Source organism: Danio rerio, chromosome 25 (genome assembly GCF_049306965.1).
Source record: "Danio rerio strain Tuebingen ecotype United States chromosome 25, GRCz12tu, whole genome shotgun sequence".
Classification (NCBI taxonomy): Eukaryota; Metazoa; Chordata; class Actinopteri; order Cypriniformes; family Danionidae; genus Danio; species Danio rerio.
The window spans coordinates 40,075,001-40,095,000 of record NC_133200.1 but is presented as its reverse complement, the minus strand read 5'-3'; the positions used below and the strand labels follow the sequence as shown (position 1 = coordinate 40,095,000).

The following is a 20,000-nucleotide window of genomic DNA, read 5'->3' as shown; positions in this document are numbered from 1 at the left end:
AGTTGGTGTTTCTGTGTGGAGTTTGCATGTTCTCCCCACGTTGGTGTGAATTTCCTCCGGGTCTAGTATGGGTGTTTCCCAGTACTGGGTTGCAGCTGGAAGGGCATGCACTGCATGTGTAAAACATATGCTTGAATAGTTGGCGGTTCATTCCACTGTGGCGACCCCTGATTAATAAAGAAAGAAAATATAACATAAATAGGCGCGTCACAGTGGCGCAGTGGGTAGCACGATTGACTAACAGCAAGAAGGTCTCTGGTTCGAGCCTCAGCTGGGTCAGTTGGTGTTACTATGTGGAGTTTGCATGTTCTCCCCATGATGTCGTGGGTTTCCTCCGGGTGCTCCGGTTTGTATGGGTGTTTCCTAGTAGTGGGTTGCAGCTGGAAGGGTATTTGCTATGTAAAACATATGCTGAAATAGTCGGCGGTTCATTCCACCGTGGATTAATAAAGGGACCAATCCAAAAAGAAAATGAATGACTATACCATAAACAGGGTAGCACCATCGCCTCACAGCAGGAAGGTCTCTGGTTGGAGTCTCGGCTGGGTCAGTGGGTGTTTCTGTGTGGAGTTTGCATGTTCTCCCCGTGTTGGTGTGGGTTTCCTCCGGGTGCTCCGGTTTCCCCCACAGTCCAAACACATGCGCTATAGGGGAACTGATCAACTACACTGGCCGTAGTGTAAGAGTGTGAATGAGTGTGTATGGGTGTTTCCCAGAGATGGGTTGCAGCTGGAAGGGCATCTGGTGTGTAAAACATATGCTGGAATAGTTGGCGGTTCATTCCACTGTGGTAACTCCTGATTAATAAAGGGACTAAGCTGAAGAAAATGGATGAATATAATATAAATACATATTTGAGCACCCCTATAACGGTTCATACCATTGCCAATGCAATGCATAACCCAGCAGTCAGCCTAGATGTGGAAACAAACTCATTCCTCAGTCTGATGCGGCAGATCTACAGACATCTCCAATTCCACAATACATTTTTCTAGTAAAACAGTTGTTTATATTGAGATTTAGCCTAAAAATAACTCCAAGATGCTTAGTGTGAGCCACAGTAACCTCTTATGGTCAGAATACACCACATTTCCCTCAAAGCACTGAAAGCTGAAGGGTTTCGTCATGACTATATCAGATAACTGTGCTGGACGCACTCCTCAAACTAACATCACTGGAGCCGCTGATCCTCCTATAGTTCCTCTCTAACTGTCCCCCCGAGCGCTGTGTGTCTGTTTTCTGCATGTAAATGACTGTGGATGTGGGATTTCTCCAGTGAACACAGCCTCATTGATTCAGGGCGATGGGAAATCCTGATTTTAGCACCTCTGAGATGGAGATCCGACAGCTAAAAGAGCCGCGCTCCACCTTTGGCAGCTCATCAGCACATGAATCTGAAGTCACACAGCGAGAGAGAGAGAGGAGGAGGAGAGTGATGAAGAGCAAACAGAAAGGAGCTGGACGCCGCTTTGGCAGCGCAGGCGTGTTTCCCAGGAGGATTTTACTCACACACACACACTCTCACACACACACTCTCACACACACACACAGATCTGTTTGTCTGGCAGCCTTTCTTCCCTCATCTTTTCTCTCGCATCGCCCCTTAAGCTCTCTCACACCATTTATCCTGGCGCTTCAGCATCCTGCTTTTCACTTTAATTAGGCTCATTTCTTCCTCCTCACTGGACCTGTGTGAGAGCACGCACGGAGATGTGTTACGAATGCTGATAGTGTCCCAAAACACGGATCCCACACACACACACACACTCAACCTCAGTGTAATTCCCACATTCTTGAGTGAATGATGCTGTGGATTGCGTGAGATACTCTGAAGCGCACACACACACACACACACTGGATTCCCCCTGGATGAGCTGTACATTGATCCTGACTTATAAACACCCCCCCCCCCATCTCAGCACATCACACCTGCCCCCGCTGACCTCTGACCCCGCGCTGGTGGGGGAGGACATGCACATGAACATACATGTACACACACACACACACACACTAATGCACACACAAATGGACACACACATACATACACATAACCATACATGTACAAAGACACTTATGCACACACACATACACACACACACACACACACACACACTCAAGCACAAATAGACATACACTAATGCACACATATGTACACACACACACTAACACACAACTGGACATATACAGACACATGTACACACATGCATTCATGCAGACGCACACACACACACACACACACACACAAATTGACACGCATATACACACATACATGTTAATGCACACACACACACATACATATACATGTACAAACACACTTATGCACACACATGCATGCATGCATGCATGCACACACACTCTTAGGCACACGCAAACACACACATACATTTATGCACACACACACACAAACACATACATTCATGCACATACACACACACACACACACACACATTCATTCACACAAACACACATTCATGTGCACACACAAACACACACGTGCACATATTCATGGACACAAACACACATACATTTATGCGCACACACACATGCATGTATACACACATATACATGCATGTATCCACATACACACAAACTTAGCACGCACACACACACACATTGATGCACACACAAACACACATTCATGCGCACACACAAACACATACATTCATGCACACAAACACACACATACATTCATGGGCACACACAAACACAAACACACACATGCACACATTCATGGACACAAACACAGATGCATTTATGCGCACACACACATGCATATATGCACACATGTACATGCATGTATCCACATACATACACACACACACATTCATGCACACACACACACATACATTCATGCGCACAAACACACACAAACACACACACACACACACATTCATGCACACAAACACACACACACACACACACACACATTCATGCACACACACACACACACACACACACACACACACATTCATGCACACAAACACACATACATTCATGCATACACATTCACACACTTATGCACACACACTTATGCACACATTCACTCATGACCAAACACACACACACACACACACCTTATTACTGTCAACCTGCAGAATGAGTTAACGCACAATTGACAATATTCTCAAAATTCCAGAAACCTCATCCTCATCATCATCCTCCTCCTCCTCATCCTCCTCCTCCTCCTCCTCAGCGCTTCAGTGTTCATGAACTCTTCCATTGCTGAACCCAAACTGACACACTACAGAGATCAAACACCTCATGATGATAATAATGTTTGAGCGAAAAGAGCTTTCATTTATTCAATATTACTGCAGGAACACATGTGTGCCCATACCGCATCTTCACACAGACACACACACACACACACACACACACACACACACACACACACGGGTCCCTCAACACAATGAACAGACAGTCTGTTTTGTCACTCATGAGGCTTTTGAAGTCCAGCAGGATGAAGATAATGGATTATCTGCATGAAGACTCGTACAATCACACATTAGTCAAGCAGCTCTGCACACACACACACACACACACACACACACGCACACACACACATACACACACACACACACACAGCATGATTGATCAATAAAACTGAACAAAGAGATTCCACAGGAGCCACCGAGAGTCTCCATGAGCCTGTTCCGCTCTCACATCTACTGCAAGACTTCCTGAAGCTTCATCAGAGACAGGTCAATCAGCAGATCAATTAAACAGTCTTCATCATCATCATCATCACGCATACACAACACACACCAGATCACAGTGTTACAGACAAACAGGCGCGCGCGGATGAGACTCACCTGTCAGGCTGGCCGTGTGTGTGTGTTCAGCAGGTGAATGAGCGTGTGTGTGTGTGTTGTCTTCTTCTTCTTGTTGTCGTGTCACGCGCTGTGCTCGGGTGTCGCGCGCGGAGGAGGCTGGAGGAGTGCTCGGGTAATCCGCTGTTCGGAGCTCATGAACCGGCAGACTGAAGCAGAGCAGCTCGGGGACCCTGATGTGTGTGTGCGCGTGTGTGTGAGTGTGTGTGTGTTTACACTCCCGCTGCTCCGCCTCACTGCGAGCCGGTCCTCCTCCGGTCTCCACCTTCAGCTGGAGGATACACACACATGCGCGCGCGCACACACAAATATACAGAGTCCCTACTAACCATGTATTCAAAAGCGTGCGTGTGTGTGTGTGTGTGTGTGTGTGTGTGTGTGGTAGTGGTGGAGGTGTGGGGGGGGGGGGTATTTTACATAAGAAGAAAGCAATGTGAGGCACACAGGTGTACTGGGAGTCACTTGATGCAGTTACACTAGTACTATAACCTGACTTCTGCAGTCTTGATCTGACGCACACACACACACACACACACACACACACACACACACACACACACCACACGGATTAAACCATTAAACAGAATCTATTAAACCCCCAAATCAATGAAGGGAATGGGAAACGCTGTCATCTGTTCACACTCTAGCTGTTCTGCACTCCTCTACAGTGGGCTGTGGGGAGGAACACTGCTCATCCTCTGCTCCATCATCTCTCGGCTGTGTTCTGAGGTCATGAGCTCTTCTTTATGGCTGTAATGTAAAGCTTCAGCAGAAGAAAAGAGGATCACGAACACAACTCTAAGCTCTCAGATTATATTAAGCTCCTCACAACACTTTCACTTCTTCACGACTGTGTCATGCTGCGCTTTTGTTTTTGCTCTTCAGTCATTTAAGTATCATTTATTCCCTTCTGTGATTTATTAAATTGGTTTTGTTCTATATGTTGGTGTGTTGATGAGATTATAAAGCGGATGTCATTCCAGTTTACTTTGGTCATTTTTAATGTAATTCTGCATCACAATTTATTGATGTTATGAACACAGAACTAAAGAAACTGGACTGAAACTGCGGCGTCACGATAGCACTGTGGCCTCACACCAAGAAGGTCTCTGGTTTGAGTCTCGGCTGGGTCAGTCGGTGTTTCTGTGTGGAGTTTGCATGTTCTCCCTGTGTTGGTGTGGGTTTCCTCCAGGTGCTCCATCACAGTCCAAACACATGCGCTATAGGGGAATGTATGAGTGTGATTGAGTGTGTATGGGTGTTTCCCAGTGATGGGTTACAGCTGGAAGGGCATCCGCTGTGTTTGAAACACATGCTGGAATAGTTGGCGGTTCATTCCACTGTGGCGACCCCTCATGAATAAAGGGACTAAGCCGAAGGAGAGTGAATGACTGAATCTTAAACACAACAGATCTTGGAATCAACAGTCAGACATTGAGCTGAACTCTTCTGCACTCTTTCCTGCTTTCTGACTGTGTAGATTGTGTCAGCATGGGTGAAGTACAGAGAGTAGAGAGAAGACATGACGATACTTCATATTGTGAACCATTCCAGCAGTTCAGGCAGGCAGGAGAGGAGTGTAGGATGCTGGTGTAGATGATTAAAACTGACTAATCGATCATCATAACCACCGCCTGCTCTGGATACGGGCCGGGTCCAAGATTATGTGGTCTGGAGACAGACATAGATGCCATTTAAATGACAGTGTCTTCACAGTGCCAAGCTGTTTGGATTATAGTGTGTCCACGCCAACTATTCCAGCATATGCTTTACACAGCGGATCACCCTCCAGCTGTAACCCATCACTGGGAATCACCCATACACACTAGTTCACACACACTCATACACTAAAGCCAATTTAGTGGAGAACATGCAAACTCCACACAGAAACGCTAACTGACCTAGCCAAGGCTTGAACCTGGGACCTTCTTGCTGTGAGGTAACAGTGCTAACCACTGCGCCACCCGTTTAAGTTTTAATTTATACTATTTATAATTTTACCTTCAGTTTTTATCTTGCGTTCCGTTTGGAAAGAGGTTTGGTCTCAAGCACTGTGTTTCAAATGGAAGGGCTCCTCCCTATTCTCTAACCCAGGGGTCAAAAAACTTGTTCCTGGAGCGCCGGTGTCCTGCAGAGTTTAGATTCAACCCTAATCAAACACACCTGAACAAGATAATCAAGGTATTACTAGGTATACTTGAAACACCCAGACAGGTGTGTTGAGGCAAGTTGGAGCTAAACCCTGCAGGGACACCGGCCCTCCAGGATCGAGATTGGTGAACCCTGTCCTAACCCCTTTGGAAGGTGTAGTGACCTGCTTTGACAGGATTAGGGAATAGGGATGAGATCTTCTAAATGTAACAGTGTGTGACACCAAAACAATTTCCTGTGCAAAGGATCACAGGGAACTGAAGGGTATCATTCATCCTGAAGGACACTTCAACATGGTGGACGTGACTGTGTTCACTCTGAAGTGCCCTTCAGAGGGTGATATATCCCGTTTGGAATGCACCGAATGTCTCTGCAGTCCACGAGTTGAGATTCCTATTGCCCCGCTGAATATACATGTTAATATACATATAATACTGTAAATATATACACCTTTAGATAACACTAACAATGGTAAATACAACAGTACAGCTTCTGTACATTTACAGATTAGAAGTGCCTCATTTTATAAAACCTGAGAAACTGATGTCCAGCTCACAGAAAGTGCTGCTCGTTCATCTCCTGTCTGGATTATTTCCTTTGTATTATTTAGGGATTATCATCCGTGCACTGCACCGTCCAGTGTGTTTGAGTCTATATACAGTTGAGTTATTCTCCTACATGTATTTTCAGGATCATTTTGATTTGGACCGTGTCAGTACGGCTGCTCTTCATGTCATGTTGGCCTCTATGAAGCTGACGAAGTTGGCAATGTGTGTGTAGACGGTGTAGAGCTCTGAGCTGCAGACTGAAGACTCGAACCCGAAGCTGACCAGCCCGAGGAGCGTCCAGTGCTGCGGGGTGTGTGCGGAGCCGGCCGGGGACAGCAGGATCCCCCCGGTGTCGGCAGGGCAGATGTTGGAGCGCTCCGCTTGCCGTCCGCACAGCATGTTTTCAGACACACTGATGGGCAGGCCGTGGCTGGCGTACTGCTGCTCACACTGCACCGTATCCCCCATCAACACGTGACCCACCCGCGCCCGCTCCCCGTCTGCATCCGCGGGATCTGGTTCCAGAGACCAGCCGGTCACCAAACCCTGGTCTGCAGTCAGCTGAGGGTCCGGCAGGCACACCGGCACCACGTGCTCTCCGATACGAGCCTTATCCAGCAGCTTCAGCACCGCAACGTCTGAGTCCAGGACCAGAGGGTCGAAGGTCGGATGCAGAGCGATGGAGGAAACCTAAAGGGAAGAGCACAGTGTTCACGCTCGGGGTGTACAGTCAGTGCTGTTTTAGAGATGTAGGCAATATACAGTTGACGTCAGACTTATTCGCCCCCCTTTCAATCTTTTTTCTCGTTTAAATATTCCCCAAATGATGTTGAACAGATTCAGGAAATGTTCACAGTGTGTCTGATAATGTTTGTTCTTCTGGAGAAAGTCTTATTTGTTTTATTTTGGCTAGAATAAAAGCAGTTTTTTCATTTTTAGACACTATTTTAAGGTCAATATTATTAGCCCCTTTAAGCTACTGTATATATTTTCCAACCCAGGCTCATTTTGAAAACGTGGTCCCGCTTACGTTTCTGGAGACCGCGATTTATGTAGCTGGAGGTACGTATGGCTGCATTTAAATTGATAAGCGAACACTAGGGGGCGGTGTGACGCCGTTCCTTTTCGTGCTTACTGGCTGACCGCTTACCTCCGTGTGCAGGGCTTTCCCGCCGCAACCAGTTCGTACAGGTAGCTCGTCGTGTACGTCAGCGGAGTTGAGACGCAGAGCTGACCACAATGACGATGACGACCGGGTTCGAGTTTTCAGAAATCAAGTAAGTCAAAAACAGAATTCAAAAAACAAAGTGAACGAGTTCTTTACAGGGCGAGAATGTGGTGAAATCCGAAAACGCGGTCAAAATCAGACGAGGGCTTTTCTTTTACTGGACGGCTTTTGTAAATTGTTGGTGGGTCAATCTGTAAAACTGGTTGGGTTTAGGGAAGGAGGAGGAGGGTGTGTCAGTCGATTGGCCGGTCGCCCAGTCAATCATTCAGTCAGTCAGACAGACGGTCACTCAACAGCGGCCTCCGGTGGGTTTACACGAGAACAGCGCAGGCGCGAACAGCGCTCGCGAGAGCACACAAAGTGGCGTCTGGCGAATTCGCGAAAACAAAAACTACACAAATACACACCTCCCGGATGTATTTCACAGACTCCAGAAACGTCCACGGGACTACATTTTCAGAATGAGCCTGGGTTGATATTTTCCCACAGTCTACAGCATAAACCAGCTCATTATTTCTTAAGATGAGGGAATGTTTGTTGCTCGTCTAGAAAACACGTCTTGATTTCAGACTTTTTAGATATCTGGACTAGAAGCAAGACACAAATGCAGTGTCGTACAGCTGGAGCATTAGTGCACTGACCCGTACAGTCTGCAGGCCTTTAGTGTGTCTGCGCTCGCTGCGGTAGTGTTTCCCCAGCGTGACTCTGAGTGTGTGTGGGTCCAGCGGGTGTGTTTTCCCCAGTTCCGTGACGCAGTGAGCAGCGACCACCACACTGCGCTGGTTGACCAGAGCTCCACTGCAGACCAGCTGCCACCCGTCCTCCGCCTGATCCTCCGCCTGATCCTCCTTCCCGCTCTTCAGCTTCAGCTTCCCTGCTGGACGTCTGTAGATGGAGGCTAGCCAAGGCCACTGCGTCTGCTCCGGTTTCTGAGGGTCGAAGGACGATAGCTTCCCACACACTGACACACACACACACACACACACACACACACACACACACACACATGTAGACAAGAGGAAAACTATAAAGCTTAGAGCGATTTGAGAAACACATGCAATTACAAAAAACACCAGCAAACTCAGTTGGACCGCAAACGTGTCGCAAATTCTCACATTGCAAAAAAAACTTCTTGCTGAGCATTTTACAACTAATAATGCATTCCACAATCATGCTGATGAAGGCACGGTTGTAAATATTGTGCATCATACATCCAAATATGTGCACTCACAATGCGGTGATGTGGAGGGTTAGGTTGTGTGTGTGTGTTGTGGATCTCTGCATGTGTTTTAATGATGCTGGTCTCAGTGGCGCCCTCACCTGGAGAGCAGGAGACGTGGCGTCCGCTCCACTTGCCCATCTTTAGGCAGGTTCTGCGGGAGCTGCCCGAGTGCTGGTAATACTGAGACGCGCACTCGTACTCGATGTGTGTGTACAGATGGTGGAAACCCTGCGGGAGCGTGGGTAAACTCAGCGGGCTCTGCGTCGCACGCACATCCTTCAGGAAGACAGTCGACACGGAGGAAGAGTAAAACTTGTGCACTGGAGTCTTCCTGGAAAACACAGACAGAACACACTGATTTGGAGGAGAGCTATTCTGCATCATTTAACGAGATGTACAATCTAGTGAAGATGTCTAGTGAAGCTGAGAGCAGCACACAGATCATGTTCTCCAGCTCTCTGAAGCTGACCCTTTCAGGCTTTGATCCTAACTGTGGTGTTTTGGTGACTGTCGCTTTAAATGCAAATGAGAACGAGAAGAGGGCGGAGCTACAGACAGCTATGCATCATTATAACAGCAGACTCAAAACTACTTATTTGTTCTTAAAAGTTCCTTATTTGATGAAATCTCTGCAAGCAACTTCTTCTATTTCTATGTTTGCAGTGTATAAAGAAGCTGATAACACTCAGAAATGGAGTGACAGGAACAGAAGTGTGTGTGTTTTCACCTGGACGGGACGTGAGGAGGAAGAACTTTCTGTCTGACCAGAACAGAGACTTTCGGCTCTCGACAAGCTGGAAAATACAACAACACAGGTCAGGCCACAACAGCTGATGTCAGTACTGTGTTTATTCAGAGACCAGTCATACTGAGGTGTTTCAGCTGTAGTTCTGCCACACTCCTCCTGCAAACAAGTCTTAAGGTGGGCAACAGTACGGGCTCTTAAATGTCGCATTCTGTGCTTCAAAATGCCACACGTTCTCTATTGGAGACAGGTCGGGACTGCAGGCAGGCCAGTCCAGTCCGTGTCTCCTCCTCCTCGGCAGCAGGACTCTGTAATGTGAGCTGAATGTGGTTCTGCATGGTCATGTTGGACTCTGCAGGGCGTCTCTGGAGCAGAAGGCAGCATATTGAGCTCCAGAATCTCTCTGTGCTGTTCAGCATTACTGGAGCATCACAGAAGAGCAGGTCACCTTCACCAAGAGCACCGACACAACCCCAGACCATGACAGAGCCGGGCTTCTGGACTTGTTGCTGGTGTCAGTCTGGATGATCCTCTTCTTCTTTGGCCTGGCGTCCATTTCTCCCAGAAACACCTGAAACACTGCTTCATCTGAGCACCACTGTCTCCACTGTGTGATGCTCCATCCCAGATGCCCAGAGCCCACAGCAGCACTTCTGGACACTGTTAACATAGGGCTTCCTCTTGGCACAGTGCAGTTGTGACTGGTGTTTGTGGATGTGACTCTGTATTGTGGTGCTTGTCACAGGTTTAGCGCAGTAGTGCTGAGCCCATGTGCTGATCTGCTTATAGATGAACCAGGACTCTTGATGCAGCGCCCCCTGAGGGGTCGGAGGTCACGGTTGTTCAGCTCAGGCTTGCGCTCTTGTCCTTTATGCACTGAAACTCCTCCAGATTCCTTCAATCTTTAATGATGTTCTGCACTGTTGAAGGTGAAATATCCACATGTCTTCCTCTCTTCCTCTGAGGAGCATTGTGTTCACACACTTCACTCCTCAAACTGGTGATCCTCGACCCATCTCTGCTCCTGAAGGACTAGAGCTTTCCTGATGCTGCTTTTGTAGCAGATCATCATCACCATCACCTGTTATTATTTGTACACCATCATTATTTTCACCTGTCCCAACTTATTAGGAATGTGTTGCATGTCTGAAGGATGCATATTTACAAATGAAATGAAGTTGGCCAGACATCATATTGTCTGCAGTCAAATATAAACAAAGGTTCAGATTGATTACTGCAGTAAACCCAGAGCTCAGGGAATGAACAGTACCTCTAATGCAGACGGGTTGAGCTCCAGACCAGCTGCCGTCAGCCTGACAGGTTCTGCGGTCGCTGCCGACCAGAGCGTACGACTGATTACAGAAGAAGCGCAGAGTTTCAGGACGCACACCAGACACTCGCTCAGAGAAACCGTGATACAGCGGAGGCGGTGGAGGACACGGAGTCACTTCACCTGCTGAGAGACACCAGAGTTCACATCATGAAGACATAATAATCATAATCACTTTAAACAGAATTGTGTGAGGTGTTATGTCAACATATCAGCAGTTGAATGCTACAGATGATGTAAATGGTGCAGTGTGAACTCTCTGCATACGAGTGTGTTTGGGAGGATCCGGTCAGACACTCCAACCCAAAGCTCTGGTTATTAGCAGTGCAGTTTCTGAACAGGAGGCAGGCAGTGGGAATATAGTGAGATTCTACGCTTCGCTTAATTCTGTTTTGCACACATATGAAGGTGTTTGCTTGTAGCCCACATGCTGTGAGAGGAGAAGCTGAGCGTGTCTGAGTGTGGAGGAGTTCCTGAGAGTCACCTTCATTCTGTGCGGTTGGCGGAGACTCTGCTGTGGGTTCTTGCTGTACATCTGCTGTCTCTACATGTTGTGGATCCTCCTGAAGAGCAGGTTTAACCGCGGCTCTCGCTGTGCTTCTGCTGGCTGTGGTTGTGGTTTCTGTGCTGTAGTGAACAGCAGTGGGTGATGGAGGTTCTTCAGTTTGCTTCAGCCGCGGCGTGTCTGCATTTTCATCGATGTCATTGCTGTCGAAGAATCCAGTGTTATTCTCTTGCTGTGTGACGTCTACTTCATTGAGAAGGTTTTCTTTCCTGTCTTCATTCAGTCTGGATATTGTATATTCTCTCCCTGTGTTATCATCTGTGGTTTTGTTCTCCATCTGATTGTCTATCAACACAATATCTACTAATTCCACATCTCTGCTTGGAGTTACGACTTTCTCTTCGATGTGGAGATGTTCATCTTTACCGAGGACTTTAAGAGTGTCTTTATCCTCTCCAGGATCTTTCTTTTCAATGGTGTTGATGCTGCTGTCGCTCTCCTTATATTCAGCTTTAGGCTTTTCTTTCACAAATATACTGACGATTTCTTTCTCCACGTCTTTTCCCAACACTAGATCGTAGCCCTTTCCTGCGGTGGGCTTCTGTGCTTTGATATCTTTATCTGGTTTGGACTCGTTTTCTTCTTCCTGTGAGGTTTTGTTCTTGGCATCGCCCACATCGTCTGCTCCAGAGGGTTTGACTTTGCCTTTGTCTTGCTCATGATCTGCTGTAGGAATCACATCCGGCTCTGAAAACACAACACATTCATGTTTAAAACACTTCACTATGCACAAAAGGTACCACTGGAGAACCAAAATAACCAGACCTACCATATATATGTCAATGAAAAGTGACAATTATGATTTAATGTACATTCATTCATTCATTTTCTGCCGCCTTTCTGGGGCCGAGTTGCGGGGGCAGCAGTCTTAGGAGAGAACCACAGACTTCCCTCTCCCCAGAGACTTCCTCCAGCTCCTCCAGGGGGATCCCGAGGTGTTCCCAGGCTAGCCGAGAGACATAGTCCCTCCAGCGTGTCCTGGGTCTTCCCCGAGGCCTCCTCCTGATGGGACATACTTGGAACACCTCCCTAGGTAGGCGTCCAGAAGTCATCCGAAACAGATGCCCGAGCCACCTCAGCTGACTTCTCACGATGTGGAGGAGCAGCGACTCTACTCCAAGCTTCTCCCGAATCATCATGATCTGAAACCCTACCTATAAGTGTGCGTTCTACCACCCTTTGAAGGAAACTCATTTTGGCCGATTGTATCCGAGATCTAGTCGTTTTGGTCATGACCCAAAGCTCATGACCATAGGGGACAGCACACAAAGCCTTGCCTTTTGGCTCAGCTCCTTCTTCACCACAAGGGACTGGTACATCGATTAAATGTACAATGCATTGGAAACCTTGCATTGATTATTCCTAAGATATGGAAATATCAACTGTAGGCTGTATTTTCTTCTCATATCTGGGGCCTAAACTCTGGAACAGCCTTTCTAGCACAGTTTTAGGAGGCAGACACACTCTGTCAGTGTAAATCTAGACTAAACACACATCTCTTTGCATTAGCATACACATGAACACAGAACTTTGAAATCCTCTAAAGGATAGTTAGACTGCATTAATCAGGGCAACCGGAGCCGGGAACACTTCCCAAAAGACACAGTAATTTCAACGGCATCTCTGTTTATGTTCGTCTGTCTTTCCTTATCTACATAATCTTGGATCCGGCCCGTATCCTGAGCAGATTCTTATTGTGTAATCAATGAGTCAAGAGGTCAAGATTGATTCCTGCAACGACCCTGGTGGCTTAATAAACAAGTACAAATACAGCAGGTCTATTCCACCAGCCAGACCTTTCTCGAGTACCTGTGATGCAGGTTGGTGCCGTCCCGCTCCAGGTGTTGTTTCCCAGGCAAGTTCTCTGAGGGGCTCCCTTCAGCTTATACTGCTTATAGCAGAAATACTGTATAGCAATAAGCACATCGTTTGGTCCATAAACCAGGAAGTGGTCTCCGTTCTCTGGCTTTGGAGGAATGCCGCAGTTTTGGAAAGGCACTGGTGAAGAGACACAACCGTGCTTCAGTCATTACTGTATGCATACTCAACACACAGATTGCATTGCATTAAAGGTTTACAGTTACTTAAACTCAGCCACGTTCCTGAAGGACCACTAGCACTGCATGTCTTGGATGTCTCCGTTGTCTGTCACACCCACTTCAGGTAGTGCTTTCAGTCTCCGCTAATGAGCTGATGATCTGAATCAGGAGTGTTTGGTTAAGGGGACGTGGAAATTGTGCAGAGCTGGTGGTCCTCCAGGAACGTGGTTGAGAAACACTGCTGTAAATCGAACCCATGAGCTACTGCTTGGAAACCGGCTTACCACACTGTGGAGTTGGCGAGCTCCATGAGCCGTCCAGCAGACAGGTGGAAATGCGGAAACCCTTTAAAGTGTGTCCCGGTTCACACTGGAACACAACATGACCTCCGACCCGCTCGTCCAGATGCCTCATAGAGCCGTGAGCTGGAATCAAAGGCCTTCTGCACTCCAGCACTGGCGGATCACACACAGCAGATGGTATTAGAGGTTATTTGCGTGGTGTAAATGCACCCAGTGTGGGCAGTGTATAAGTGCAAAGGCTGACTCAGACTTCTGTGTACAATTGCACATGACAGGTCCAGTGTAGCCTTGTAAAAGAGGCCTCTCGGTAAACGTAACTACACAGCACCAGAGCTTTGATTGGTCAGGTTAGTTATGGTGATGAGTGTGGGCGGGGCTGAGAGCCATGTGGGTGGGGCGAGTCTAGTGGCATGAGCGTTTAGGTCCCGTAGAGAAGCTCCAGATGGACACTTTAGTTTTGTGTTTACCTCATAATTGTTGCACGTTCTCCGGTTCCCACCTCGCTCTTTCTTAAATGAGTATGAGTTTGATAGAAGTATAACCCAGCCTTAAGTGTGAATAAACACGCTTTAAACCATTTTAAGCAGAGCAACAATAACAAACAAGCTGCTATCTGAGTCTAGAACGTCTAAAAAGTGACTTAAGAGAGGTCATAGTAAGTCGGCTCTCACCATGTTCACACCTCTTTCCGGTGTACCCGGCCAGGCAGGCGCAGTGGTAGGAGCGCGAGGAGTCCACCACACAGGTGCCGTCATGCAGACACGGAGAGGATATGCACTCTACACAAACACAGACGCACAGCATTACACCACTGCCTGGATGATGCAGGTCGAGTCACTCTGACAGGGTCAAACTGTGATAGATGACTGGGTCAGGGCATCTCCAACAGAGGAGCATGTTCTAGGGCAGTGATGCTCGACCCTGTTCCTGGAGATCCGCCTCCCTGCAGAGTTCAGCTGCAACCTTGATCAAATGCACCTGTGTTTAATTACCAATTTCTCCTACTGAAGCTGTGGTCACGCTAGATTTTGAGCAGGAGAAATTCTGTCGTACACTGTGGGACGCTAGTCTGCCACTGTTCTCACGTTTGCATTGACTTGAACACATTTTACATGCACAAATACTTATTTCTGTGTTTACTGTGAACCCAGCCTAAAAGGCTTTGATCGCCCCCTGTTGGTTCAGTGTGTGTTTAACATGCATCACAGTGTGTTTTTACATTTTCATGTGGACAGAGATTATTTTTATACACAGCTATATAGATGTAGAGGCGCTCCCCCTGCTGGACGCACTAACACATCATCCAGAAATACAGTTTCCCCCATCCAGGAACTCCAGGATCATAACTCTGCTTAGCTTCAGTGGAAACCAGTCACACCAGTAAGACCACTGAAGTTACATCTTTTAAAGATGTTTACAGATGCTGCTACTGCTTCCAGATCAGACACTGTTTTAATTTTGACGGATCTGAGTAATCTTATACAGAATAATCTTTACAAGCAGGATCTTTATCTTTAATAATAATTATATATAATGATATAAAAAATAAATCTGAAATAAACTCACAGCTGCATCTAAAAGCTGTTATTGAATGGTTTAATGGTGTGCTCCGAGAAGAAACCCTTAAAACACTCATAGAGGTGCACTTGCTCAGAATGCTGCTGCCATCTAGTGGATAAAGCATGCACTTACACCTTTAAAATGAAGTTAAACATACAATTTTTGCATGGATTTTCTTTTATTTCTATCATTTTTTGGGGGTATTTTTTATTAATTGTATTGTCTAGATGACTGAGTGGTTTGTTAAGCAACATCTTTAAAGCATTAGATTTACAGACCGCTCGTAATACAGCAACACATGTTCTGCACTAATAAAACCACCCATTCACCATTTATATGCATTGAGCTGTTTGCTAATGTAACCCTGCCGGTCCTACACCACCCAACCCGCTCTGAGCCGGGATCGAACCGGCGACTCTCTGCATGGGAGTTAATTACTCTAACAAGGAGGCTAAACACCATGAGGTCTTTACTTCTACTCTCTCACCTGAGCTCTCCTGGAAGATGGCAAACAACCCATCGAAGTGTTTATATCCATCTGAGACGAACAGCAGGTGCAGGGAACTCCCAGAGCTCCTGATTGGAGGAGGCCGCTCGTTTCCACAGTATCGACCAATCAGGCGAGAGTTCAGGCTGTCTCCGTCCCTCACCTCCACATAGTCGTACTGACAGCTGTGGTCAAACTCCAGACTGAGCATCATGAACCTGACACACACACACACACACACGGGAGTCAGTGTGTGTGTGTGTGTGTGTGTGTGTGTGAGAGTGAATATGTCCTTTTATTTGTGTGTGTGAGTGTGTGTTTGGGAGTCTGTGTATGTGTGCTTTCATTTGTGTGTGTGTGTGTGTGTGCATATGTGTGTGTGTAAGTCTGAGTGCTTGTGTGTGTGTGTATGCGTGTGAGTCTGTGTATGTGTGCATGTGTGTGGGTATGTAAGTCTGAGTGCTTCTGTGTGTGTGTGTTTGTGAGTCTGTGTATGTGTGCTTTCATTTGAGTGTGTGTGTTTGTGCGTGCATATGCATGTGCCTGTGTGTGCACATGTTTAAGTATGTGTATGTGTGTTTAAATATGTGTGGCTTTGTTTTTTGTGTGTGTGTGTTTATGTGCTTTAATTTATGTGGATGTGTGAATGTGTGCGTGCACGTGTGTGTGTGTGTGTGTGTGTGTGTGTGTGTGTGTGTGTGTGTGAAAGAGAGAGTCTGTGTATGTGTGCTTATTTAAGTGTGTGTGTGTGTGTGTTCACCTGAGGTCAATAGTGTATGGTCGGTCGACTCTCAGTGTCCATTCACAGCGGGCGTTGTTCGGGTAACTCTCCAACACCAGGTGCCCCTGCCGCTTGTGGATCAGCCCTCCACACGCTCAACACACACACACACACTCAGTCAAATCACTGTGAAACACACATTAGCTGCACACTGTTCATATGCGAGCGTTCTGGGGCAGATATGAAGCTGCTGTCCGGCCTGTGCTAGCAGACTGAGTGGATCCTACAATCACCTCCATCACCTTTAGTGTGTGTGTGTGTGTGTGTGTGTGTGTGTGTGTGTGTGTGTCTGAATAATGCGCAGGTTAGTGTATACTCCATCAGCTGTTTCTGTCAGCCAGTAAACAAATGCAGGTTTGACAGCAGCTTGACGTGTTTTGCTTGTATCAGAAGGTTTGAGAAATGATGGTGCTGCACTGCAGATGTTGTTAAACTCACTCATGCAGTCTCCTCCAGACCACCCCGGCCGGCACTCGGCGCAGTACTGACCCTTCAGGAAGAAGTCGTCCCTCGGGGCCCAGGTGCCGTTATTACAGCGCTTGCAGTTCTCGAAGATGCTGCAGCCTGCGCACCACAAAACACACGCAATGCATGAACACAGGGTAGAACAAACAGCGTTCACTTTCCCTCAGCATAGTCCCTTATTAATCAGGGGTCGCCACAGCGGAATGAACCGCCAACTATTCCAGCATTTGCTTTACACATTGGATGCCCTTCCAGCCGCAACCCAGTACTGAAAAACACCCACACACACATACAGTATAGTATCTGGAAACAAAACCAACCAATATTAGAAATTAATAAATAAATAACAAATAACAGTATACGTATTATTCACACAGTTACTCATATTAAACTGCACCTAAAATTCACAGAAATAAAAACAAATGTTTGAAAAAAGTACATAAACTAAACCCTGTAGAATATAGAGTTTAATTGACTGATCCACTGACAGAAGTTTATTAATAGGTGATTTAATTAGAGTTGCTTATATTATACCTGCCTTACATACTGTAAATAAATAACTACAGTTCTCCATAAATATATTCACAGAAGCAGATATATCTAGTGTTTTTGTTGTTGTTATTCAGATATTTTGCATTTTAAATCTATATATATATATGCGACGCAGTAGCGCAGTAGGTAGTGCTGTTGCCTCACAGCAAGAAGGTCGCTGGTTCGAACCTCGGCTCAGTTGGCGTTTCTGTGTGGAGTTTGCATGCTCTCCCTGCCTTCGCGTGGGTTTCCTCCGGGTGCTCTGGTTTCCCCCACAGTCCAAACACATGCGCTATAGGGGAATTGGGTTGGCTAAATTGTCCGATGGGTTGTGGCTGGAAGGGCATCCGCTGCGTAAAAACTTGCTGGATAAGTTGGCAATTCATTCCGCTGTGGTGACCCCGGATTAATAAAAGGACTAAGCTGACAAGAAAATGAATGAATGAATGAAAATCTATATATTAAGTTAAAGCAGTGTTAATTTATTAAGAAGTCTGCACAGGCTTGAGAGACAACAAATCAGCCAGAAATGAGTCAGTGAGGATATATTTAATGTATGAAACAGGGTGTCGCTGCTTTGAAAATTGTCCTGTTTTGAAACCTGTAACGTTTAGTGCTTTAAATCAAGACGGTTATATTTGTTGTATAAATGTGGAGGTGTTATTTCTTTCTAAATATAGATAAAACTAAGAACTAAGAGGACATAAATGAAGTTGCTTTGGACAAGAGCATCTGCTAATGGACTAAATTTCTAAATTAGAAAAGTTATTTAAATACTATTTTAATCATGAAATTAAAGACTTTTTCAAACAACTTCAACTATTTTTGAAGAAGAAAAACAAACAAACATGCACAGTGTGGGACAAAGTCACTATTTTTCTCAGAAGACATCCTTTTAAAGGTGTTATTGACTTGAAATCTTCACCAGATGTTGGTAACAACCTAACAAATCCATGCAGGATATGCAAAGAAAACTAATTTAATTAGCTTACAAATGAAGGTCTGTGTAATAAAATGAAATGATGCTTGAAATGAGTGTTGAACACATAAAGAAAGCGAGGTGTATTCAGGCAGGGAAAGCCAAGACAGCAGCTGTAATCTCTCAGTAGTTCTTCATCAAGCCTCTGCGCTTCCTCAGTGTACATGAGTGATGCTTGTAAACAGATTTCACGCGTAGAAGTTTCAGTATCAAATACGTCCTTGACAATTATCCTATCCAGTTCTTGAACAAACCCCTATATATACCCTTACCTGCAGCATCTCACGACTTTAGCATCCCTCCACCACCCCGACACCTCACCTCTTAAGCATTACATTCCCAGGGGAAGCGTTCCGGGGCCGGGCTAGATACTTCGCTTGAATCCCAACTCCTCTTTGTTTCCTGATAAGGGGAATAACTCGAGTTGGGGTGTCTCCCCGAGCTCAGAGCCCTCCCCCCGGACAGCACGCCAAATACACCTTATACTTAAACGACTGCAAGTGTGAACTCGTGAAAGATCAGCCGCTTCAGTCCAACATCTACATCAGCAGGAGGATGAAGATCAAACCATCTGAGCAGGACAATGATCCAAAACACAGCCGAGGAGACTCTCAGATGCTTTCAGAGAAAGAAAACCAAGCTGTAGAATGGCCCAACCAATCACCTGAACCGAATCCAATAGAGAAAACAGAATAAAGCTCAGATCTGATAGACCAGACCCACAGAAGCATCCTTACTCTCAGTCTGATGAAGTCTGAGCAGTGCAGGAGAGGCGTCTTTCACCATTGAAGCCTTTATATGAGTATTAAAGTAGTGCTTCCTCCTTCTGTCAGTCCACTGTTACTAGTTTCTCAGATTCTGTTTGTTTTGTTTAGTGTTTATGTGTGTATTGTTTGGGTTTTGCCCAAAATCTGCTTCAGATGCATGCCAGCAGCTCCTTCAGGAATGTCCAGCACTCCTCTCCCCCGCTGTAGCGCTGACCTGTTTCTCTGAGCGTTTGTTTTTCACAGCACACTGCGTTGAGAAACAGTTGTGCTGGAGAATACGAGACACTGACGATGCTAGCGAGAGGCTGGATCCACATCTCCAGAAGAGCGGTGACTGTAAACAGCAGCTGCTGGACTGCGAACATCTGTCCGCCTGCATGTACAGGCATTCTTTAAGAGCAGAGCGTCTACTTTCCTGATGCTGTAAAGGCCGTCACACACACACACACACACACACACACACACACACA

General features: G+C 46.3%; 2 protein-coding genes across 6 annotated transcripts in view; both read right to left on the bottom strand.

Annotated features, from left to right (window-relative positions):
* The window catches only part of slc1a2b (solute carrier family 1 member 2b), a 40,273-nt gene extending 36,203 nt beyond the window's left edge, over nt 1–4,070 (bottom strand). The window contains 1 exon segment of one of the 2 annotated variants that reach the window (NM_199979.2): nt 3,813–4,070. The gene's annotated coding sequence lies outside the window, so the exon portion shown is untranslated. 2 annotated transcript variants of the gene reach the window in all.
* A 737-nt stretch (nt 4,071–4,807) lies between these two features.
* The window catches only part of pamr1b (peptidase domain containing associated with muscle regeneration 1b), a 25,507-nt gene continuing 10,314 nt past the window's right edge, over nt 4,808–20,000 (bottom strand). The window contains exons 3-15 of one of the 4 annotated variants that reach the window (XR_012400566.1): nt 17,227–17,352; nt 16,768–16,882; nt 16,008–16,225; nt 14,632–14,739; nt 13,943–14,113; nt 13,429–13,617; nt 11,539–12,306; nt 10,995–11,180; nt 9,707–9,773; nt 9,078–9,310; nt 8,399–8,718; nt 5,795–7,219; nt 4,808–4,973 (exon numbers count right to left, since the gene is read on the bottom strand). Coding sequence is in view for 2 of the 4 variants with exons in the window: in XM_009298233.4 (XP_009296508.1) it covers nt 6,710–7,219; nt 8,399–8,718; nt 9,078–9,310; nt 9,707–9,773; nt 10,995–11,180; nt 11,539–12,306; nt 13,429–13,617; nt 13,943–14,113; nt 14,632–14,739; nt 16,008–16,225; nt 16,768–16,882; nt 17,227–17,352 (3,011 nt within the window). In the remaining 2 variants the exon portion in view is untranslated. Of the gene's footprint in view, nt 7,220–8,398; nt 8,719–9,077; nt 9,311–9,706; nt 9,774–10,994; nt 11,181–11,538; nt 12,307–13,428; nt 13,618–13,942; nt 14,114–14,631; nt 14,740–16,007; nt 16,226–16,767; nt 16,883–17,226; nt 17,353–20,000 lie in introns of all 4 variants that reach the window. The other 3 variants (XR_012400567.1, XM_009298233.4, XM_068217598.2) reach the window with 3 other exon arrangements.